At 44.3% G+C, this 26,298-nt stretch overlaps 1 protein-coding gene across 1 annotated transcript in view; it reads right to left on the reverse strand.

Annotated features, from left to right (window-relative positions):
- The window catches only part of CHN1 (chimerin 1), a 143,466-nt gene that overhangs the window by 20,808 nt on the left and 96,360 nt on the right, over positions 1–26,298 (reverse strand). Inside the window, exon 8 of the mRNA XM_056861362.1 lies at positions 5,158–5,242. Coding sequence (XP_056717340.1) covers positions 5,158–5,242 — 85 coding nt within the window. The remainder of the gene's footprint in view (positions 1–5,157; positions 5,243–26,298) is intronic.

The raw sequence follows: 26,298 nt of genomic DNA on the forward strand, positions 1-26,298 counted from the left end.
GCCAGCGCTGAAGAAAAGTGATAATTCAGGATATTATGAAATCATGGCAAGAGGAAAGTTCTCCACAGGCATTATGGAAGATAGAAAATCTAAACACACAGCTATTATTTAGGTTATCCTCTAGCCTAGCTCTGAAATGCTGCACCCACAGAAAGAAAGGCACAGAGTAGTCTATGGATCTGGAAAATCTGTAGCGTGGTCTTCATAAAAGAGATTGCTGAAACAATTTTGCATAATTAGATTATGGCCAATTGTGGATATATTCACCAGCAGTTCTAAAGAAATGAATGTGTTGTGAAGAAGAGGGAAAAAAACTTCAGAAACAATTTAGCAGGAAAATAGGGGCTCTATCAATCCTCTAGGACTGGGCCCAATATTTGCATTAAAGGTATATCATTTACCATATGGCTAATGCACTATGAATAGTGTAAAACTGTTTGCAGTCATTGTAGTTAATGAACATATATTTATCACACTCACTGGATTATTCATAAGCATGATTTGTAAAACCTTAAATACACTTGGTTACAGGTCTGTCTTATACTACATTGTCTCATGTCAGTTGTAACAAACTCACCTTTTATAAACTAATTTTAAAAAATCCAATTTGATTATCCAGAATAACCAATAAAGGTCTTCCAGAAATATTACCTCCACCGCATGAAGAAAAGGCATAAACTGATGCACATTCTATTTCTATTCTATTTAACATATTTATATCCTGTGTGTTCCAGTATCCTGAGGTATCTAGGGGGTATGTGTTAACCTAAGTAGTTCTGTATCGTAAAGGGAATCAGTGTACAGAGTGGTGGATGCTGACAAGGAGGACCTGTGTTAAACTCCGGCCAATCACAACCATTCATTTTTAACTATCACAGAGTCAATGTGGGGATAAAGTACAAATTCTGTTTTCTTGTGGGCTCTTTAGTGGGATAACAATATGATAATGATACAGTTAAGAATGTTTACCCCCCCTCCCCGCCCAAGACATAAAATGTAAACTAACACAGACGGACATAATTGTTCTAGTCCTGGGTTTTTTTAAGGATTGTGTTGTAAAGGGAACAGTAAGCTAGTAGTACTGCCTATTTGTTTCTGGGCACAATTCAAAGTGCTGGTGTATTGATTAAGAGCAGTGGTTTGGAGCGGTGGACTCTGATCTGGAGAACCGGGTTTGATTCCCCACTCCTCCACATGAGAGGCAGAGGCTAATCTGGTGAACTGGATTTGTTTCCCCACTCCTACACAGGAAGCCAGTTGGGTGTCCTTGGGCTAGTCACACTCTCTCAGCCCCACCTACCTCACAGGGTGTCTGTTGTGGGGAGGGGAAGGTGTTTGTAAGCCGGTTTGAGTCTCCCTTAAGTGGGTAGAGAACGTTGGCATATAAAAACCAACTCCTCCTCCATTTCTTCTGGTTCTTACCTTTAAAGACCTAAATTGCTTGGGGCCAAGGTACTTGAAGGACCCCCTCCTCCCATATTGTCCAGCCCACCAGTTCAGACCTGCCTCATTAGCCTTGCTCTCTGCCCCTGCCTTCAAAGGTAGGGCTGGTGGCAACCTCAGACTGCGCTTTTTCAGGAATGGCACCTCACCTATGGGATGCCCTTTCCCTTGAGGCTTGCCTGGTGCCTACAGTGCCTTCTTTTAGTAGCCAGGCCAAAATGTTTCTGTTCACCAAGGCTTTATTGAAGGGGTTGGTCTTGTAATGCTATTTTAGTCAGGAAACCACTATTTTAAGATGTCAGTGGTCTGTTTTTTATGGTCTTATGTTTTTATGCTGGGCTGAATTTTATCAGTTTTGTTTTGTTTGTATTTTTTTAATATTATGTAAGCCGCGTCTGGCGGGTTCCCAAAGAGGTGGCATAAAGAGTTTCTAAATGAATATATAATTACAGGTTGGGTATCCCTTATCCGGCCATCCGATATCCAGACTCATCCAAAAACCGGACCTGTTGAGCTGGCATGCAGGCATTACTCACAGGCCCTCAGCAGTGCCAATGATGGTTCAATCTACACAAAATTATTAAAAATATTGTTTACAATTATATTCAGACTATGTGTATAAAGTACATATAAAACACATATGAATTTTGTGTTTAGACTTGGGTCCCATAGCCAAGGTATCATTATCTATATGCAAAACTTCCAAAATACGGAAAAATCCAAAATACGGACCACTTCTGGTCCCAAGAGATCCGGATAAGGGATACTCAACCTATAGTAGCACAACATCTGGCCCTCTGTTCCTAGATCAGCATGGGCACTTGTGTGAAACTACCAAGAGCAAAACATCCTTTTTCAGAAGGGCCCAAAACTGCCAACTCTGGGTTGCAAAATTTCTGGAGATTTGGGGGCAGAAACTAGGGATGGTGGCGTTTAGGGAGCTGAGGGAGCACAGCAGGGATGTGATGCCATAGAGTCCACCCTCTGAAGCTGCAATTTCTTTCAGGGGAACTGATCTCTGCAATCTGGAGATAAATTGTTATTCGGGGAGAATTCCAGGGCCCATATTGAATCTGGCAGCCCTAAAAGGGCACATGACACAAGGCCTTGGAATCATCAATACGTCGCTGTCAGAAGAAGAAGAAGAGGAAGAAGAGTTGATTTCTCTACCGTTTAAGGGAGACTCAAACTGACTTACAATCACCTTCCCTTCCCCACAACAGACATCCTGTGAGGTAGGTGGGGCTGAGAGAGCTCTAAGAGAGCTGTAACTTGCCCAAGGTCACCCAGCTGGCTTCATGTGTAGGAGTGAGGAAACAAATCCAGTTCACTAGATTAGCCTCCGCCGCTCAAGTGGAGGAGAGGGGAATCAAACCCAGTACTCCAGATCAGACTGAACCGCTCCAAACCACTGCTCTTAACCACTACACCACGCTTAGGGTCGCTTGGTCCTTCCCTAGCTCTGCCCCACTTTCAATGAGATAATGCAGTTTTAACTTTAGCAGTCATTTCAAGCAATTTTGAAGAACCGTGGAAATAAGAAAGGAAGCTTTCAAAAGCCTTTCTCTGGATTTTGCTCAGAAGGATACAGGTAGCCACTCCCCCCTCTTCTCCCTCCCACTCAAGGCTCGGGGGGGGGGGGAATATGACCCTAAGGGACTGTTTTAATGTAGGTGGCTATGTATGGTGTGTGAAAGAACATGAAAATTATATAAGCCACATCCATGCAGGAGACAAGCCACCCACTTGTACCAGCACAGAGAGAAGGGACAGTCTAGTTGCCATGGTATGTCATGCGCTGCTGAAAAGATTATAAATTTACCCTGAAAAAAAAAGGCTCGCCTTGAACTTTACTCCCATAAATTAATCTACCTGCTCATTGGGAAAATCTCCACATTGTATTTATCTGCCTACTTTTTTCCACTGGCATGAGACATTGCAAAAGGAATCCTGGAATGCTCTGCAATTTGATCAAGATGACTTCAAAACAATTTTGCAGGGTGCAAAGTATGCACAAAGTAATTTGCCTAACATTGCTTGCTTGCACTAAACATTTTAAAGAAAACAATTAAACTCAGCTTTCGAGATTCCTCAAAGTAAAGGTATGCTGAAAAATCAATTGTTATTTTCAAAAATGCACAGTTCCAGCCAAAGCTAGAGTTTCTGGGAGCAACCCTAAGCAGGTCTACTCAGAAGTAGGTCCCGTTTTATTCAATGGGGGTTACTCCCAGTACAGTGTTCTCAGGACTTCAGCTTTCACCTGTCATCTAAAAGCTATGACTCCTAATTCCAGGTTGTACAGGCAAACTGTGGGTGGAATGTGTACTCTGTGCATGCTCAGAGGCACCCTTCTCTATTAAATGTTCTTGGCTTTCAGGGCACCTGGGCTCTTTCCTGACTCTCCTTTCAACTCTTAAATGGGTACTTGTCATCTGAGAAATGACTGAGTCACCAGTTCTGAACAAGCAGCCAAAGCTAAAACACTTAGAGTTACATAGATAGTTATAGATAGATCACAGGGGTTAGCGGTGGTAATTCTCTTTGTGGCTCTCATATCCATATACGTGTCAATATGCCACCACTAAAACTGCAGTGCCCTTTATTCAAAGCTCAGCAGTCGTGTGGACACCCCGTGGGTGGAACCAAATGCTACCTCCATGTGAACGATATAGCTGTGTACTTTTTAATGCTTTTTAACATCCTCCGTCCTTCTCAGCATAAATGTCAGAATTATATTTACATTGAGACCTCACCTCTGTGAGAGAGATTTAAGTTTTGTGCCAGTGAGAAGGCTCACCATTTTTCATATGTGGAGGACCTGACTTTGGGCCTCAAAATTTTGGGATACAGTTGTCACTGTATTATCAAACTCCAGAGCCTCTTCCCCTTCATTGTGTGGTTTCTTCACTGTGGGATAAACACGTTGTTAGTTTAAGAGGATGCCTCTTTATAAAAAGGAAAAGAATTGTTGTGTATACCAAGCAGGGGTGCCAGAGGTCATCCTCCCAGGCATTCCCTCCATTGGTCAGTAGAGCCTCAAATGCTTGCACAGGAATAGGGAGCAGTGTGCCGGCATGCAATGGCACTTCTGGCGAAAACCTGAAGTGAAGTCATGACATTGGGAGCACTCTATGATTTGTCAAAAATTTTATGGTTTAACCACAGAGTTTTGCCAAATCCTAGAGCCTCATTCCCAAAGTCACGATATCCTTTCCATTTTTCTCCAGAAGTGAAGTTCTATCCTGGCATGCCTGTCCCCACCCCCAATTCATTCCAGGAAACCATTTAAGCTACGTTGGGAGAAGGGAGAAAGGCAAAGCATAAATAAAGTGAATAAAAATAAAATAAAATTAGGTGAAGACATGCTTTCAAATCACCAGTATATACTGACTGAGGTAAGAGGCCATTCTATTTATACTATGCGAATCTTTCCATTGTCTATAGCTGGAGTCACCAGGATTTCAAATCTGGTTTAATCCTTGCTCACAAAGTATAGTTCACTGGTTTGAATGTTATGGCAAGAAGTGGAAGTATCAAAACAGATGGCCAAATGTAACAGGAGGAGGGAGTGTGTGAACCCAATGACTTTCTAGGTTTGCTCATGTGATACAAACACAAACATGTCTGAAACATACCAAAGAATCAAACAGCGCATTTTTTATTATTTATTTTCAGATCGCTGCAACATAAGAGAATAAAGATTAAATTAGTTACCTGCACATTTCACTCCCTGAGCAATGAGGCCCCACATAAAGTTGGCACAATATTCACACCAGTGCGGCCCCCTGAATGTGTGAACCTGGAAAAAAGCAAAAACAAACAAAAGCTTGGACAAGTGAGCAAAAAATGATTGGCAGGTATATTATTCAAAAGGGATACTGAGCAGGGGTTTCTCTCCCAAAAGATGCCGATTATCCTTGATTTGACAATGTGCACACTGGAATAAAAAGTCAGAAACAACAAATTCCAACAGATTTAAACTGGAAAGATTGATTCAGCTCCAAAGACAATAACCTTCTTTTCAGCCAGTGGGCAATTCTGAACAGTGGAACAAGATTGCCTCAAAAGGATTTTACTCTACTTCTGTGTAGATCCTTGGGATTGGATGCAGCAGAAAAGTTCATGGAAGGAGTAGGTGGAGCAGACATTTCCCTGCCTTCCCCAATCAGCCTGCCATTTGTCTTGAAACTCCTCTCTGAGGATCGGGAGAATCTCATAAGCAAAATGTGCCATAGGATAGGACACAAATGCTGCAACAAGATGAAAATTGGGGGAAAACAGTCTCCTTCTTGCCTTGGCCTGGATGGCCCAGGCTAGCCCAATCTCAGAAGCCAAGCAGAATAGGCCCTGGTTAGTACTTGGATGGGAGACCACCAGGGAAGTCCAGGGTTGCTACACGGAGCTAGGCAATGGCAAACCACCTCTGAACGTCTCGCCTTGAAAACCGTATGGGGCCGCCATAAGTCGGTTGCAACTTAAGGGCAGTTTCTACCACCACAGTCTCTTTTTTTAAATTTTATATAAAAGGGATGCAGAAACGAAAAAGAGGGAAGGGGGAAATAAGATAAAACATATTTCATCCTCCAAGCCTCAACATAGTTTAAATTTAAAAGGCAAAATATTGCCAGATATTCTATCATTCATCCTAAACACTGCAACATCTTAAGATTCACTAAAAAAAGAGATATAATTCATCCCCTAAGCCGCCACATAAACTTAACTTAAGAAAATCTAATACCATAACTTCTATCAAATGCCTTAAACATGTGTACATCTTGTATATCACTGTAAATTCTCTTATAAATAACTTTATAATTTATTGAATTGTTTATTTACCACCTGAATAATAATCATAAAAAGGCTGCCATTTCAACACAAACTCATCTGTTGGATTCAAATTAACAAGTTGCGTTAATTTGGCCATCAATGCAAAACCAGAGAGTTTCCACTCTATGATGTCAGGAATTGTATTAGATTTCCAGTATTTAGCATAGACAATTCTGGCGGATGAAATTGCAGTCTCTTTTTCATTGTTCTGTTTGTAGACTGCACTAGTGGAGGAGGCAGCGGAAGCAGCTGATGCTGTACCTGCCTCTACCTAAACTAGCCACAGTGATACGTGCAATGGTCACCTCCAGGCTAGACTACTGTAACTCGCTCTACGCAGGGCTGCCCTTGAGACTGCTCTGGAAGCTCCAGCTGGTCCAGAATGCAGCGGCGAGGGTCCTTACAGGGACCCCACTGAGAACACATATCCAACCAGTGCTCCGTCAGCTGCACTGGCTCCAGGTGGAGTACCGGACCAGGTTCAAGTCGTTGGTATTAACCTTCAAAGCCCTGAACAGTCTGGGGCCATCTCCAAGTATGCCCCCCAAAGAGCATTACACTCAGCGAACAACTTGCTGGTAGTCCCCGGCCCGAACAGTATCCGGCCTGCCCCAAACCAGGGCCAGGGCTTTTTCAGCTCTGGTCCCGGCCTGGTGGAACTCTCTGTCTAGTGAGACCCGGGCCCTGCGTGATCTGGCACAGTTCTGCAGGGACTGTAAAACAGAGATGTTCCGCCAGGCCTACAGTTGAGGGCAGCAACAGTTTTCCATCATGGCTGGCCTCTCCCCTTTATTTACTTAATTCTCTGATTGGCATAGGTGCTTCTGAATACCTCTCCTCTATGCTGGCTGCTCACCTTTGTGTCAATGGAATGGACGCCATTGGATTTTAGCACTAGTTTTTGACTTATGGGTTTTAAGTTTATCATGTATTAGTAGAATTAGGAATTTTAATATAATATAGTGTTTTTATGATGTAAGACACTCTGAGCCTGGCTTTGGCTGGGATAGAGAGGGGATATAAATCCAAAAATATATAAAAATAAATAAAGGTGATTTTATCTGATTCCGCCATGTTGCGGGAGCACCCAGTCCCATGATATATTTTGCTTGCAAAGCTCTCTGGACCCTCACGTGTAGGATTCTGGGAACAAACAGCAGGCTGCTTGGGGAAAGGGAAGGCTAGGAAAGAGCCAGCTTGGCAACACCTTCCATAAACTTTTCTACTGGACGGAAGAGCAGGGGAGAGGGAGAGAGAAAGCTTCTATGGAGCTAAGACATTTTAGGAAAAAACTGCACGGAGGAAGAGGAAGAAGAAGAACAGTTGGTTTTTATATGCCAACTTTCTCTACCACTAAAGGGAGACTCAAACCGGCTTACAATCACCTTCCCCTCCCCACAACAGACACCCTGTGAGGTAGGTGGGGCTGAGAGAGCTCTAAGAGAGCTGTGACTTGCCCAAGGTCACTCAGCTGGCTTCGTGTGTAGGAGTGGGGAAACAAATCCAGTTCACCAGGTTAGCCTCCGCCACTCATGTGGAGGAGTGGAGAATCAAACCTGGTTCTCCAGATCCGACTCCACTGCTCCAAACCACCGCTCTTAACCACTACACCACGCCGACTGGACAAAACATAATATGTCATGGAGTGTTTTCTTCCCAGCAAAATTTAAACCTTGCATTATGAGTACGGTTGCAAGCTCCAGGTTGGGAAATATCTGGAGATTTTTGGAGTGGAGCTTGAGGAGGGTGGGGTTTGGGGAGACTTCAATGTCACAGAGTCCAATTGACAAAGCGGCTACTTTCTCCCGGTGAACTGATCTCTATCGGCTGGAGATCAGTTGTAACAGCAGGAGATCTCCAGCTACTACCTGGAGGTTGGCAACCCTAATGAGCTTGGCAGGAGAGTTACATAACAGACAACGTGCATGCCTTACCACTGTCCGCAATTTTTGTCCATTGAGTGACGCAGGCATGACATGCAGAATCTGAACTGTGAACTCAACTGAGGCTCCACCCATATTATGGAGTATTAATTGTTTTTTTTTAAAAAAATATACCACATTTCTTTGATTTATTACACAACGCAGATTAAGATGACGGGTACACTGACAGAATAAGAGATTACAGCTACAAATCAGCATTGCAGAGAGAAGAAAACAGAAGTTCTCTCAAGGGGATTACAAATTGTGTGAACAACTTCAGTGTTCTGACCTAATGCACCAGACGGCTGCTACTCCCTACACAAAGGACTGTGAAGAAAGTGTGGATTGCATTCCTAGCAGTATGGCTCTGGGTTGCTTTTCTATTCTCTGGTATAATGAGAAAACATATTCCATATGCTGTGTTTTCCTGAACATCTATGCAGAGAGGCTATGGGATTAGGGCCTACGACCAGAAAAGATTCCAGTTGGGCATAATATCCTCGCTCAGAGCAAAATTTTTGAATATGCAATTAGAGCATTTCTTGGTTCAGGATGAGTGTTGAAGAAAAGGCAGCTTTTCCTACAGTCTGATGTGCTTTAGAAGCATTATCTGCAGGACTACAGTAGGTAAAAAAATAATAATAAATAGGAACCTACCTATGCAAAAAGAAAATCTAGGCTGAGGATGAAAGGGATCAAAATCTCGTTAAATCTCTTGCTGTAAGCACCATGAGCTAACTCTGGCTTTATTATGATAGGCTTCCTGCTGAACCACAACATTCTTTGCACAGAAAATCATTACTTCTGCAGACCGATGCTCTGTAACCAAAGCTGAGTCTGAATTTCCGTTCTCTGCAGCTGAAGCAAAGCTAAATAAATCTAACCGCTAATTAATTCCTCAGCAGTATCCCCCATTAAATTTGTTGCCGCAGACACGGCAAAGAGTCGTGTGGCACCTTAAAGGCTAACAAAGGACGCTCTCCAACCAAGGCTTAGCCATTTTAAATTCTGTCGATTTCAGTGGTAATTTTTTTTAAATATGAGCATAACTCTCCCAATTCATATCAGCAGACCTTCATAGAATCACAGAGTTGGAAGGGACCACCAGGGTCATCTAGTCCAGCCCCCTGCACAATGCAGGAATTTCACAACTACCTCCCACCCTCCGTGACCTCTACTCCATGCCCAGAAGATGGCCAAGATGCCCTCCTTCTCATGATCTGCCTAAGGTCATAGAATCAGCATTGCTGACAGATGGCCATCCAGCCTCTGCTTAAAAAACTCCAGGGAAGGAGCACTTACCACCTCCCGAGGAAGCCTGTTCCACTGAGGAACCGTTCTAACTGTAATTCTTCCTAATGTCTAGATGGAAACTCTTTGGATTTAATTTCAACCCGCTGGTTCTGGTCCAACCTTCTGGGGCAACAGAAAACAACTTGGCATCATCCTCTATATGACAGCCCTTCAAGTACTTGAAGATGGTTATCATATCCCCTCTTCAGGCTAAACATACTCAGCACCTTACTGTGCTTCAGTTTGGTTATTGGCACCCACACCAGATTATGGTAAGAGCTTTCAAAAACGAGAACCTAGAAAAGGGACCAACCAGGGTAGAGATAGCTACAGGCCAATTTTGATGAAATGGTGCAAGATCTATGTCTGAATTTCCTGGGTTTCTTAATGTTAAAAGAAACCATGGAGGTACTCCTAAAGTGGATCATGGCTACGGCATTTGGGGAGAAGGTTTTAACTGGTCCCTCTCCATCATTTCCCTCATACAATCACTTTCCTGAGCTGATATATTTTTTCCAAGGTGTGCATTGGGGAGGGCATACAAATACTATATGGGCCAATATAAATCAGGAAGCTGACAGAAAGGGAAAGGGTTAACCTCTCCCCATGTACGAACTGTGGAAATAATTTGATTTGCCTCACAGCTATTTTTAAAAATGGGGGCGGTGGACGACCCTGATCTGAACAACACTGCTCCCCCGTCATCTCAGAACTGGGCTATGCGATACACTTATCACATGCCTGCAGTCCCACAGTGACAAAAGAACCATCGAATTACATCCTTCATCTCCCCACATCTCTTTCAGCCTTAAATTCTCTCATGACTCCTATGGAAAACTAGTCATTAAGAACAGAAGACAGGCAACCACCGTCTGGCTCCTCCTCCACTCTGTGCTATTTCAACTCTGCTCATTCCAGCCTTCTTTATCTACTGGTGGCAGAGTCTTCAGCACTTTTGACAGGGAGGGCTCTTGCTGCTCTCATGTGGTAAGTGTTAAGTACAGCCATATTCTCCTATTGAGAATGCTTCGACTAGGGGTCAGGTCTTGAGAGGAGAAGATACTACACACATGCTATGAAATCACCACAAGTTTTAACAAATCAAAAATGTGTACCCTTCCACCATTTGGGGCACTAGGAAATAAGGACTGAGATAAAATGTGTGAAACAAGGACAGAGGCAGGAAGGAAGGGTGGCTTTTAGAATCAAGTGTATGTTCTGTTTTCTTCTTGTGGAACACAAGACGGTGGACCAGAAACTTGCTCATTCTCCCATTTCCAAGTAGGGTTGCCAACCTCCAGGTACTAGCTGGACATCTCCTGCTATTACAACTGATCTCCAGCTGATAGAGATCAGTTCACCTGGAGAAAATGGCTGCTTTGGCAATTGGACTTTATGGCATTGAAGTCCCTCCCCTCCCCAAACCCCTCCCTCCTTAGGCTCCGCCCCCAAACTTCCCGCTGGTTGCCAAGAGGGACCTGACAACCCTATTTTCAAGGCTACACAGTTGAAAAGTTTAGGGATTAGCCCCCACCCTCCACCCAACCAACTAATTTGGCTCTTCTGAAAAGGATAGTTGCCATTCCTTTTGCCATATACCTGAACATTCCTGTGGAACATGACAATTGATTTCCTTATTTCCCCCCCTTAAAATTCAGTATTCATTGTAATGTCATATAAGATGTGAGAGCACAACTGTTTCAGTAATCGCCCACAGACAAAAATCCCATTCGAAATTTCCAAAGTAGAGTAGCATTTCTAAATTATACATTATGAAAACCTTATTGCTGTGTTATTAAATACTTTAAAATAAAAGATGCACTTCTATTCTCTCTGTGAAACAGACTGTTTCTTAGCAGCAATTTTTAAGTACATAGCAAACAATGTATTTATTTCAATCTAGTATTAATGTATAAATCATATTTAATGATCAACACCTAATGCATAAATGTGAAGGCAAAATGCTAAACTTTGAAAAGGGCAGAATACAGCTTCAAAACCCTTGGCCCACAAATCACTTGTGGAATAGTCCCACTGAACCCAATCAGACTTCTCTGGAGTAAATACTTATCATACCCCTGTCAGAAACCAGAAGATATATGGGCCCTTATCACATTCTCCCTTGTAGTAAGATAGGAAGCTTTTTTTATTAACATATGTCAATACTACCAGCCTTAAGAGACACCCATGCCTTTATTTCTGTGTTCTTCCTATTTGACTGTGGGGCTTTGGAAATTAATAATGTGGTTGCTAGGGAGGGCAGCCTGGTTTATTCAGAGCCAGGCAAGGATGTAACTTCCACATGGTTTCTCTCTTCCCTGCCTGGGTATGTGGCCATGTTTATAATGGAGAACCAACCTAATGACACGCCATAGTTCACTAAGATGGGGGAATACAGAAGATGCTTGAGGCTCATTTGTGGGAATCTAATTAGAGGAGAGAGATCGCTCAGAAGAGCAAGGGGATGTGTAGATTGCAGAAGGAAAGAAAGCAAGTAGAAGAAGGTGAACCCAGCAGATAAATTAAAAATGAGCGATTGTTGGGTTCAAGCCTATCTGGAACCTATGCCCTACAAAAGCTCCCCCCACCCCTTTCCACTGAGCCTAAATTTATGGTCACTCAGTGGAGAGGCATTGCACAAATGCTTGGTCTCACTATTATTACTCTGCATGTTACCTTGCTAATCCTTGGCAATGAAAACCCCATTGCAAATGTGGCAGAAAGTACCATCAAGTCACAACTGACTTATGGCGACCCCATAAGGCAAAGGTGTCAAACTCATTTGTTACAAGGGCCGGATATGACATAAATGTCACTTAGTCGAGCGGGCCATGCCTCGCCAGCCCAGAATTGGGACTGGGGAGGGGTGGCTGCCTTGGCTGGCTTAAGGGCCAGATAGGGGCTCTCAAGGGGCCGGATCCAGTCCTTGGGCTGTATGTTTGACAGCCCTAGTGTAGGGTTTTCAAGGCAGGAGACATTTGGAGGTGGTTTGTCATCACCTGCCTCCGCTTGGGCTGAGAGAACTGTGACTGGCCCAAGGTCGCCCAGCAGGCTTCATGTGGAGGAGTGGGGAATCGAACCCGGTTCTCCAGATTAGAGTGCGTCACTCTTAACCACTGTACCATGCTGGCCATTTCAAACAGGGGCTGTATTATTCACACCCCTGCTAAGGCAGCAGTTGCAAGAGGGGTAGGAATCAGCAAGAATGGGGTCCGCTCAATGGGTTCTCGCTCCGTTTGCTGCCGGCCCCCCACACCTCCCCTTTTCTCCATTGCATACCCACAAAAGAACAGCGGGCCAATGACTGCACTGACATCTCCATCCACACCCCATTCTCCCTTCCCTTGCTCAGCCCAGCTGCACAGTAAGGGGAGAGTCTCTGGGCTGGGAAAGGGGAAGTGCCCTTGAGATGGCTGAAGGGGAGAGGGAGATGAGGGGGAGATGCTCATAGAATCATTGGGACCATCAGAGTAATCTAATCCAATCCCCTGCACAATGCAAGAAATTCACAACTACCTCCCTCTGCAGTTCCTACTTAGAACCAGCTCAGATTTGGTTCTTAGTGAGAAACCCCAGGAAACCCATTCTTGTGAGTTTCTGTTGTGGACGTTCCATTTTAATTTGGGGGCTTTCTTGCATTGCACGTAGGGAAAAATCTAGGCAGGTATGGAAGCAGCCCAAGTCTAGAGTCAGCAAAAAGACAGGAATATGATGGGCAGGGGAGACTGCTAGGTTCCTCTCACCCCTGCACACACCCTTTGAGATTTGCATAGAAGTTTTTAATCAGGCCATCTTGAATTTGTGTTTGGATTTTAATCAGATAAATGTTTCCAACAGTTACCGACATATACAGATTGAATGCAGTACAATCTCCTCCGAAGTAGCAAGAAAAGCCTTGATAGGGCCGCTGATCAAACGACTGTATGCACAGAGGCGATAAGCATAACTGCCCAATATGCCCGAGAGGCAAACAAAAGCAGTCTCCTAGTGGTAGACACTCTTGAGATTTTTTTTAAAAGCCTCTTTTTTATGAGCACCGCCAGGCATGAGTTCCTCCTTCAGCCGCTCAGATAAAATCGTCTCCTTTACCAATTTAAGCACCCTTCATGCAGGGCATATTGTAAACAAAACAAAAACAAAAACCAGACAAGAGTTGACACATTTTGCTTCTATACCCACGACAGAACGAGTGGCATCAGTGCTGCACTTCCTACAACCACAACTTTGTCAGATTCTCCGGTTGGTACAGGACTAAAACTGGACCTGGTTAATGTCACAAGAGAAAGGCAAAGGGCTGCGTCAGAGTGGAGACTCTGAATAAGAACGGAACATTCCTTGGATCACTAAGGAACCAGTGACCTTGCTTGGGGGGTGGGCTCTGGGCTAGCCTGTCTCAGCAAACCACTATGGTGCAGTGGATAAGAGCGGTGGTTAGTAGCGGTGGACTCTAATCTGGAGAAGAAGAGGAGTTGGTTTTTATATGTTGACTTTCTCTACTGCTCAAGGCAGAATCAAACCAGCTTACAATCACCTTCCCTTCCTCTCCCCACAACAGACACCCTGTGAGATAGGTGGGGCTGAGAGAGCTCTTAACAGAACTGTGACTAGCCCTAGGTCACCCAGTTGGCTTCATGTGGAGGAGTGGGGAAACCAGCCTGGTTCTCCAGATCAGAGTCCACCGCTCCAAACCACCACTCTTAGCCACTATACCACGCTGGCTTCAGGTTTGATACCCCTCCTCCACATGAGTGGCGGACGCTAATCTGGAGAATTGATTGGTTTCCCTACTCCTCCACATGAAGCCAGCTGGGTGACCTTGGGCTAGTCATAGTTCTATTAAGAGCTCTCTCAGCCCCACCTACCTCACAGGGTGTCTGTTGTGGGGAGGGGAAGGTGATTGTAAGCCGGTTTAAGTGGCAGAGAAAGTGAGCATATAAAAACCAACTATTTTTCTTCTTCAGGTAGGGCGGCTGTGGCACAAATCCAGCAGCAGTGTGGAGCAGAAGTTGGGTGGGCTGAGATTCCTTCCAGCCTGTTCAAAGCATATTAAACATGCCGGGAGGCCATCCAGGTTCTCTTTTCACTCTGCAGCGGGTCAGCTGTTTGGTGGGAAGCTCAACTTCCTGCCAAATGTACCCCTCCCTTTCATCTGTGGCTTACTGAAGCTGCAAATAATTGGAAGGTTAATTAACTAAGGTTCTGTTTATATTTGAATCACACATTTGTTAATGATTATTGTTTTACAAGATTTCCCCCCCCAACGCTTAAAACACGAACAGAATACGTTTCTGTAGTTCTGAAGGCAAATATTATTTCCATTTCATAGATGAGGAGGGGAAATTGAGAAGGGGGGAAAATGAAAAGAACACTTAGGAAACTGTTGACATTAATGGGATTAGCATATTCATAGCAGAGATTGTGGTACCCGAATAGCTTAAGGGGACAGCAAGTTTATTTGAATAGCCTCCAGAAGACATCCGAAAGATTTGGATAAATGCAGATAAGTGGGAGCTATAGTCACATAGAAAAGGAGTAATAAGAGGGGAATTGAAAATCTGGTCATCCAGGAGATCTGAGCAAAGGTTTAAAACAACAGAGGTTCTGTGATAGCTGCTTTCTTTCATCTGATTTAACAAAGCTCAATTCAAAGAAAGGAGAGTTAATTTGTGATGGGTTTGAGGCTGGTCAACTGCAGGGCTCATATAATCTCTCCTGTCCTCACACAGCATGCCAAGACTAAAGTCTTCAATTAACTCCGATTTGTCATGATGTCAGAATATGGGCACCCTAACAAACTGAGGGGAGTTTCGATGGCAGTAATTGGGATTCTGTACTGAGATGTTACTGTGGTTCAAAATCCCAGTTACTGGGAAATAAACACACCCTGGAAATAAACACACTCAGTGGAACAGGCTTCCTCGGGAGGTGGTAAGCTCTCCTTCCACAGAGGTTTTTAAGCAGAGGCTAGATGGCCATCTGTCAGCAATGCTGATTCTGTGACCTTAGGTAGATGATGAGAGGGAGGGCATCTTGGCCATCTTCTGGTCACTGGGGGTGTGGGGGGGAGGTAGTTGTGAATTTCCTGCATTGTGCAGGGGGTTGGACTAGATGACCCTGGTGGTCCCTTCCAACTCTATGATTCTATGTTCCTTAAGGCGCCCTGACCTGGATAGCCCAGGCGAGCCTGATCTTGTTAGATCTCCAGCTGAGAAGGGTTGACTCTGGCAAGAATTTGGCAATCTCCAAAGAATACCAGGGTTGTGACACGGAGGCAGGCAATGGCAAACCACCTCTGAATGTCTCTTGCATTGAAAACCCACCGGGGTCACCTTGTCAGATGTGACTTGACAGCAAAGAAATGTTTTCTCTTAAGGCACCCTGATCAGGATGGCTCACAATAGCCTGATTTCATCAGATCTTGGAAGCTAAGCAGGGTTGGCCCTGGTTAGTATTTGGATGAAACACTACTGAGGAAGTCTAGGGTTGCCATGCAGAGGCAGGCAATGGCAAACCACCTCCGAACATCTCTTGCCTTGAAGACCCTGTGGGGTTGCCGTATATCGGCTACTACTTGACGGCACTTTACCCACGCCTTTCTTAAGGCATTCATATTGGGACATCACACATGTCCGGAGTTAAAGACTGCCATCTTCAGTTTGGCGTGCTACATAAAAGAAGGAGGGAGGAAGCGTGTGAGGGTTATGATTCTCCACAAACTCCAGTTTGCTTGTGACATCTGAACCAAGCTCAACAGACATCCACGCTCCGCTCCTGACCACAAGGCTGAGCTTGTACAAAACACCAAGTCTGCCTTGAATCGAGGCCAACAACTTTGTTTAGGACTTCAGAGGACGCTGGGGACATTTGCCACTGTGCACTCCAGCATCCTTCACCCCTGGATATAAATAGCACATTTATCAGCAAAGGGCAGCCCGAGTAGCTCAACATTCTTCTCCCTCTTCCCTTGTTTTGGCCTGTTCGGCCACGTCTTGTTTACTTCCCCATTTAGTGTATTAGTCTGTCAGCAGGAATGCGAACAAGTGGAAGTTGTGTTCCGGTGCGGCCACAGCCAAATCAGCACAGGAAGCGGAAGACAAAGGAACGGTGCCTCGAGGCTGTGTGTATATGCACATTTTTTAAACATGTACAACAGGCCCTGTCTACTTTAGTAAAGGCTATAAAGCATGCTTAGAAGTCCGGCGTTGCAAAGCTAAGCAGACTCACACCCTTCTAAATCCACTGAAGTTGTAACTCTACTGAGGACTGCACTATAAAGATGTATCCCAAACATATGCTGTTAGGAATGCTCCCCTCACAAACTCCACGCACAAAGAGCTCTATCTATCAATATGCATCCTCAGCTGCCAGAATTGTGTATGCCAAACACTGGAAATCCAACACCATTCCAGACATCACAGAGTGGACTAATAAACCCTTTGACTTTGCTTTGATGGCTAAATTAACACAATTGGTGAATCAGAAGTCAACAGAAGAATTTGAGTTGAAATGGCAACCTTTTTATGATTACTATTTAAATAATACGTAAATATTTTAGAATATCAGAAAGTACTTGTAATGAGAATTTGCATTGAAGTAATATGAGTATGGTATGTTTAGGTATTCGAAAGAGTTTTAAAACGTTCTAAGTTTTAGACTAAGGACTGAATTTTTGACAAAACTTTCATTTTTTCTTTCGAATAAAGATTTTGTTAAGGTTCTTGTAGGTTATCCGGGCTGTGTAACCGTGGTCTTGGAATTTTCTTTCCTGACGTTTCGCCAGCAACTGTGGCAGGCATCTTCAGAGTAGTAACACTGAAGGACAGTGTCTCTCAGTGTCAAGGGTGTAGGAAGAGTAATATATAGTCAGAAAGGGGTTGGGTTTGAGCTGAGTATTGTCCTGCAAAAGTATTGTCCTGTAAGTATCAAGATAATGTGCTAATGAGGGTATGGTATGTTAATATGGAACCATTGTATCCTGAAGTGATCTGTTAATGTGTGTAATCCAAAACTAATCTGTATGGCTATTGTTGAATGTTGTCTTTGTCTGGAGGTTTTTCAGGGCAGGAAGCCAAGCCTTATTCATTCTTAAACTCTCCTCTTTTCTGTTAAAGTTGTGCTGATGTTTATGAATTTCAATGGCTTCTCTGTGCAATCTGACAAAATAGTTGGTAGAATTGTCCAGTCTTTCAGTGTCTTGGAATAAGATCCTGTGTCCTGTTTGTGTCAGTCCATGTTCAGCCACTGCTGATTTCTCAGGTTGGCCAAGTCTGCAGTATCTTTCATGTTCTTTTATCCTTGTTTGTATGCTGCGTTTTGTGGTCCCGATGTAAACTTCTCCACAGCTGCAAGGTATACGATATACTCCTGCAGAGGTGAGGGGGTCTCTTTTGTCTTTTGCTGATCGTAGCATTTGTTGTATTTTCTTGGTGGGTTTAAACACTGTTTGTAGGCTATGTTTTTTCAAAAGTTTCTCCATCCTATCAGTGACTCCTTTAATAAATGGCAAGAATACCTTTCCTATGGGAGACTGTTTTTCTTGAGTTTTCTGATTTTTGTTTGGTTCAATGGCCCTTCTGATTTCATTCTTGGAGTAGCCGTTTGCTAGCAGTGCGTGATTTAGATGGTTAGTTTCTTTCCTCTAAACCATCTTAATAATATCCATCCAAACATTCAGTTTACCATGGAAAAGGAAATTGAGGGTAAACTCCCATTTCTTGATACCCTTGTCATCCGTAAATCAAACCTTCAGTTAGGTCACAAGGTCTACCGGAAACCAACTCACACAGATCGCTACTTACACAAAAACTCCAACCACCACCCCCGACAGAAAAGAGGAATAATCAAAACATTAATGGACCGTGCAAGAGGGATCTGTGAACCACAGTTTCTCAAGGAAGAAACTAACCATCTAAATCACGCACTGCTAGCAAACGGCTACTCCAAGAATGAAATCAGAAGGGCCATTGAACCAAACAAAAATCAGAAAACTCAAGAAAAACAGTCTCCCATAGGAAAGGTATTCTTGCCATTTATTAAAGGAGTCACTGATAGGATGGAGAAACTTTTGAAAAAACATAGCCTACAAACAGTGTTTAAACCCACCAAGAAAATACAACAAATGCTACGATCAGCAAAAGACAAAAGAGACCCCCTCACCTCTGCAGGAGTATATCGTATACCTTGCAGCTGTGGAGAAGTTTACATCGGGACCACAAAACGCAGCATACAAACAAGGATAAAAGAACATGAAAGATACTGCAGACTTGGCCAACCTGAGAAATCAGCAGTGGCTGAACATGGACTGACACAAACAGGACACAGGGTCTTATTCCAAGACACTGAAAGACTGGACAATTCTACCAACTATTTTGTCAGATTGCACAGAGAAGCCATTGAAATTCATAAACATCAGCACAACTTTAACAGAAAAGAGGAGAGTTTAAGAATGAATAAGGCTTGGCTTCCTGCCCTGAAAAACCTCCAGACAAAGACAACATTCAACAATAGCCATACAGATTAGTTTTGGATTACACACATTAACAGATCACTTCAGGATACAATGGTTCCATATTAACATACCATACCCTCATTAGCACATTATCTTGATACTTACAGGACAATACTTTTGCAGGACAATACTCAGCTCAAACCCAACCCCTTTCTGACTATATATTACTCTTCCTACACCCTTGACACTGAGAGACACTGTCCTTCAGTGTTACTACTCTGAAGATGCCTGCCACAGTTGCTGGCGAAACGTCAGGAAAGAAAATTCCAAGACCACGGTTACACAGCCCGGATAACCTACAAGAACCAATGAACTCTGACCGTGAAAGCCTTCGACAATATTTTGTTAAGGCTTGGAGGACAAAGTATGTTCTATTCTGCTCCTTCCCTTCCCCTCCTCTCTTTTTTCTGTACCCTTAATTTACAAAATAAAAATAAAATATAAAGCTGTAACTCTAGTGAGGGCTGCATAGTAAATCACAAATCCTACAAAATGGCAGGCTTGTTAGAAGGGCAGCTGCACCCAGATATGTAAAGAGAATACCACAAGAAGTGGACAATGAAAGGAACGCATTTGGCTATGATGCTCTAGCTAATCTTTTTTTTAAGGGGTGGGAGCTGCTGACGATAAGACACTGTGACACGCCATATCAAGTCCTTGAGGCAAGTGCCTCGGCTGCCTCATTAGAGCCCTTCTACACTTCATCACACAGCGAGCGTCTCAGCTCCTCAGGCCACGCACGTGTAAAGGCAGCGCACTCACCAGCAGCAATGTGTCAACATGAGATTTGTCTCGAAATAATATACGGAGGCCCCTGTTAATTGGGGGGAAAGGCCTGTTTTAATAGCTTTAAACATTCTGAAACACAGAGAAACCAATGTTACTTTTACATTGTGCATACACTAATTAAATGCATAAAGGAAAATGCATAGCGCTTAAGCCTACATGGAAATAAGATTTTTTTTCCAGATAGTTCCCCAGATTAATTAAAGTATGAACACACACACACAAACTGGGGCTGAGACAGATGAGACTTTGCATAGTAATCGTCTGTAGAAACAAATCACTGTAACAATTAAGTAGGCAAATAGGTTGAATTCTGTGGGTTGTTTTTTTTTTTTTAACAGGTAAGACTGCAATACAGTACTGTGCAATGCTGTAGTGTGTGTGTTAAATCCCATCAAGTCGCTTCCGACTCATGGCAACCCTATGGATCAATGTCCTCCAAAATGTCCTATCTTTGACAGCCTTGCTCAGATCTTGCAAACTGAGGGCTGTGGCTTCCTTTATTGAGTCCAGCAATGCTGTAGGGACACTTCTAAAATTATTTTTCAAGTGCAATGTTTAATGGTGCCCTGACCTGGATAGTCCCAGGCTATCCTGATCTTGTCAGATCTCAGAAGCTAAGCAGGATCAGCCCTGGCTAGTATTTGGAAGGGAGACCTCCATGGAATACCAGGGTCATAACGCAGAGGCAGGCAATGGCAAACCACCTCCTAACATCTCTTGCATTGAAAAACCTACGGGGTTGCCATAAGTCAGCTGTGACTTGGGGGGGAAAACTTAATGAATGTATTCATTTTGCTTCCACAGGGTGGCCTTCCAGCGCTAGTCACTTTCCCCTTATGTAATACGCAAATGCTTTCATGAGCAGAATGTGCCAGAGGTCTTTGTTCCACAATAAGAACATAAGAAAAGCCATGCTGGATCAGACCAAGGTCCATCAAGTCCAGCAGTCTGTTCACACAGTGTCCAACCAGGTGCCTCGAGAAAGCCCACAAACAAGATGAATGCAGCACCTTCCTGCCTGTGTTCCAAAGCACCTAATATGATAGGCATGCTCCTCTGATCCTAGAGAGAATAGGTATGCGTCATGACTAGTATTCATTTTGACTAGTAGCCATGGATAACCCTATCCTCCATGAACATGTCTACACCCCTCTTAAAGCCTTCCAAGTTGGCAGCCATCACCATGTCCTGGGGCAGGGAGTTCCACAATTCAACTATGAGTTGTGTGAAGAAATACTTCCTTTTGTCTGTTTTGAATCTCTCACCTAACAGCTTCAGCAGATGACCCTGTGTTCTGGTATTATGAGAGAGGGAGAAAAGCTTCTGCTTGTCCACTCTCTCCATACCATGGATAATTTTATATGCAATGGAGGACCATGCTGCACAAATGGGAAGGAAAGTATGGGACCCAAGCCTCTATCTGCAGACTTGGTCACATGAAGACATGAAGCTGCCTTAAAGTGAATCAGACCCCTTGGTCCATCAAAGTCAGTACTGTCTACTCAGACCAGCAGCGGCTCTCCAGGGACTCAGGCAGAGGTCTTTCACATCACCAACTTGCCTAGTCCCTCTAACTGGAGATGCCGGGGATTGAACCTGGGACCTTCTGCATGCCAAGCAGATGCTCTACCACTGAGCCACAGCTCTTGTTCCTCTGATTACTGCTGCTGTCAAGATCAAGTGGGTCAAAGTAACTCGAGTTATCGAAATAGGAGATAACTCTCTGTTGGCCTCCTGAAGGAAGTAAAATTTGGGGTGAAGCAAGAACGTGTACCCTTACCAGTGCTAGCACTGAAAGAAATTCCAAACTCACATTACTGAGAACAACTGGTCCTGATAAATGCTATCCTGCACTGCATCAGCTCAAGAGTGGTGGACCAAGAAGATCTGCTACTTCCTGCTTTTCAGGAGTTGCCCAGGCCCACATGGACCCAGTTTTCTTCGGCCTCAAAGTTAGTATTCAAATGCTGGAAAGGATAGAGGTGTAGCCAAGTAAAACCTGCAAGGGCGAGCAAGTGCTAAGAAAATGTTACATAACTTAATTTTAAAAACAATTCTAAAAGTAGTACATGACCTTGAGGCATAACCTGTGCCTAGGCTGTTTCCTTGGCAAGCACTACCTTTGCTTTCTACGTGTTATCAGCATTGTGATTTTCAGAATATTTACAGGTAACTTAAAAACAAACAAACCACAAACACTAACTAATCAGGTTCCGCTCTAGGGTTACCAGTTCCCTGTTGGCCACCGGCGGGGGATGGGATTAGGGTTGCCAGATCCAGGTTGGGAAACTCCTGCGGATTTGGAGATGGAGCCTGGGGAGGACAGGGACCTCACTGGGGTACAATGCCATAGAGTCCACCCTCTGAAGCATCCATTTTCTCCAGGGGAACTGATCTCTGTAGTCTGGAGATGATCTGAAATTCCAGGTAGGCAGGGTTGCCAACCTCCAGGTACTAGCTGGAGATCTCCTGCTATTACAACTTATCTCCAGCCAATAGAGATCAGTTCGCCTGGAGAAAATGGCTGCTTTGGCAATTGGACTCTATGGCATTGCAGTCCCTCCTCCCCGCCCTCCTCAGGCTCCGCCCCAAAAATCTCCCACTGGTGGCAAAGAGGGAACTGGCAACCCTACAGGTAGGGTTGCCAGCTCCAGGTTGGCAAATACCTGGATATTTTGGGGGTGGCGCCTGAGGAGGGGGTTTGAGGAGGGGAGGGACTTCAATGGGTGATAATGCCATAGAGTCCACCTTCCAAAGTGGCCATTTTCTCCAGGTGAACTGATCTCTGTCACCTGGAGTTGTAATAGCGGGAGGCATCCAGCCACCATCTGGTGGTTGGCAACCCTAATTCCAGGGGATCCTCAGGTCCCACCTGGAGGCTGGCATCCCTATTCCCCTCCCCAGTTGGATTCACTTTCCACGCAGTTTCAGCAAGGCTATAGGCCTCATCTCCCAACCCAAGAATTCTGGGAATTGTAGTTCTACAAGAGGAAACTTTCTGAATGACAGTTCCTATGGTTCTTCATGGAGAACGACGGACTACCGTTTAAACCAATTTCAGACCAGTTTTAATTTGCTGTGTAGATATGCCTACTACACTTAAGCCTGGATCCTGCTCTGCAGCTATACTGGGAATACCACCCAGTTAGATTACCATTAAGTCCTTTGCAGCATTAAGTCCCTAAAACATAAAATCAAATCATTTTGTTTAAAACCATCCTATCCGGGAGTCTAATTTAATGTAAACAAGGCTTGTATTGTGAGAGCAAGTAATGGAAAATTTGCATTATTTAATGGGGTGGCTCCTGCTTTATTTATGTTCAGATTCTTCTGTTTGCTTTTAATTTTCTGGCTGTTCTTATTTTTTTACACTTTGGGGAACACCTGGTTTCAGTGCTTCTCAAGGTACGGTAATAGCTCCCTAAACGTTTTATGTATCAGGGACAGCTCTTTCCACTATGAGTTATTATAATATTACAGGTAACTTAGGACAGACTCTTGATAGCGTCTTTTGTGTGTCAGGTATGATGAAAGTTTATTCTTGTTTCCTGTCTCTGAATTTACCTCTTGCCCCCCCAAATCTCTGCCAACAGCTATCGCCTAAGCATCATTCAAACTGATGTATTTTTTTAAATAAAGAAACAAAAACTGAGCAGAGTTTTTGGTTTCCAGGGATACACATATGTGCATTTTTAGCTGCAGAATTCTTTCTTATTTTTAGTAATTTTAAGCATTTTAAAGCATCATTCCAAAATATTTGAAGCTGTTCCCAAGAAGTTACTGGAGAAGGAAGGATGTCCATTTCAATCTATTAAAATGGTACAAGACTTGACAGAGGCATTAGCAACCTTTTTTTTTTTGGATGTTTTACAGGGACCCAGAAAGAATAAATTACCGTACTGAAAAGGACATTTCAGCAAAGCAAAAAAAAAAAAAAAAGGTTACTTCTGGTGTTTTATGTCCCAGTGTGGTGTGAATGGTGTAATGGTTAACGGGCTGAACCTGGATCTAGGAGACCTGGGATCAAAGTCTCCCCTCTGCCATAACCCTCACTAGGAACACATGAAGCTGCCTTATACTGAATCAGACCATCAAGGTCCATCAAAGTCAGTACTGTCTACTCAGACCAGCAGCGGCTCTCCAGGGTCTCAGGCAGAGGTCTTTCACATCACCTACTTGCTAGTAGGAGCCCCATGGCGCAGAGTGGTAAGCTGAACTACTGCAGTACAAGCTCTGCTCACGATCTGAGTCCGATCCTAACGGAAGTTGGTTTCAGGTAGCCGCCTCAAGGTTGACTCAGCCTTCCATCCTTCCAAGGTCGGTAAAATGAGTACCCAGCTTGCTGGGAGTAAAGGGAAGATGACTGGGGAAGGCACTGGCAAACCACCCCGTAAACAAAGTCTGCCTAGTAAACGTCGGGATGTGATGTCACCCCATGGGTCAGGAATGACCCGATGCTTGCACAGGGGACCTTTACCTTTACTTGCCTAGTCCTTTTAACTGGAGATGCTGGGGAATGAACCTGGGACCTTCTGCATGCCAAGCAGAGGCTCTACCACTAAGCCACCGCCCCTCCCATCTGGGTTGATCACTCTCTCCCAGCCTAACCTACCTCACAGTGTTGTCAGGAAGGTAAAATGGAGGAACAGAAACCAACATACATCACCCTGAGCTCCTTGGACAAAGGGCAGAATAAAAACGTACTAAACAAAATAATAAAAACAGACAAATATGTAAATGAAAATGGGCTCTATTGACACATTAGCCCATGCCCTTTTGGAATGCCGCTTTTACGAGGAACTTCGATCGCACTATATTTCCCCCCTTTTAATATACAAATCCAATGCCTCTGTGACTGACATAATGCCTTTTTTACTAAGCGACAGGGACCCCAAGACTACATTGTCAGTGGCAAGATTTGTTTCAGTCCTTATATCCCTCCAACACTAGATATATGCTGCTCAAGATCAATTGATCAAGGAGCTTCTAAGGGATAAAAGGAAAGGAAGGAGTAAATGAAAATGGAGCCTTGATTACTTACCGTGAAGGCTCCTTCTCTCCTGAGGCGAAGGCGTCTTGATTAGTGGGTTATTTCCTTCCATCATCAGGGTAGGCAGGACCAATTTTTTATGACTTCCTGTCTGCCCTTGGCGGGTAATAGCCTGCAAAAACTCAGTTACAGTCTTGCCTAGCTACCGTGACAGGAGTCAACCAACTTACTCGATATCAGAAACATGTAGGAAAAAACATTAGGAACATCAACAATGGAACAGTGAATAACCAGAGGATTTACATGTAAACTTTCTAAGGGACATGTGCATTGGCACCCCTGGAACTAGCCCATGAACAGGCCTGGAAACTGCAAGTGAGACCTGAAATAAGCTCCCCGATCCCTAACTGGGGCGATAGAGGACAGATGGAGAAGGTTCAAACTGTTAGATGCCCATGGTGGGCAAGACGCCTTTGCCTCAGGAGAGAAGGAGCCTTCACGGTAAGTAATCAAGGCTCCATTCTCCTCTGAGGCTCTGGCGTCTTGATTAGTGGGACTTATAAGAGCTCCCATATGGGTGGGCTATGAACCTTCCTCCGTGACCTGCTGCAACACTCTGCGACCAAAAGCCGCTTGAGCAGAGGCCCACGTATTCACTCTGTAATGCTTAATGAAAGTCGAAACCGATGCCCATGTGGCAGCATGGCAAATCTCCTCCACCGGGGTCTGTCTGTCAAAGGCAGCGGTGGTGGCTGCGCTGCGTAGTGAATGGGCCGTGATGCCCTTGGGATACAGGGCACCCGTTGTCTTGTAGGCCTCAATGATACAGGGTTTTAAGGTGCGACTGATTGCTGCGGCTGACATTCTCTTACCCGTTGTAGGATTACTGATCCCTATAAACATGAAATCTGACTGCCTAAAGACAGTGTTTCTATCTATGAAGATGCGGATAGATCCCATTCATCCCAGTAGGGAAAAGGGGGGGACCCATATCTCTGGACCCCCTGATCCCATCTTTACAAAACTTGGGGGTTCTTGCAAGAAGCCTCATCTGAAGCTATGCTGAAAGTTTGGGGACTGCACCCCCAAAAATGCGCCCCCTGCAGCCACGGAAAGGAGCGAATGTGCACACGCACCCCCCCCCACGGGGATTTCTCTCTCACACAAACAGATACTCTCTCTTTCTCTCCCCAGGCCACGCAGCAGCTGGGCTCACGTGCTCAATCACAACTGATTGTCCAGAAGAAGACCCTGCTTGGCCACCGATTGGCCGCGGGAGAATGCTGCTTATTAACTGACGGTTATGCTGCTGTGCCGAACCCCGAATTTGCCGAATTTATTTGCCGAACACCCCGAACTCGCCGAACTCGGCTCCCAGGTTTCCAGCCTTTTTTGAGTTCGGTTCCATCCGAACTAAAAACCGCCGAATCGGGGGAAATTTGGCTATTTTTCGGTTTGGGCCGAACCAAATCGACAGCCCTACCCTAGATGCCTTTCGAGGGTGGGAACGTGTTCTATGGCCTTGA

Source organism: Euleptes europaea, chromosome 15, assembly GCF_029931775.1.
Source record: "Euleptes europaea isolate rEulEur1 chromosome 15, rEulEur1.hap1, whole genome shotgun sequence".
Taxonomy (NCBI): domain Eukaryota; kingdom Metazoa; phylum Chordata; class Lepidosauria; order Squamata; family Sphaerodactylidae; genus Euleptes; species Euleptes europaea.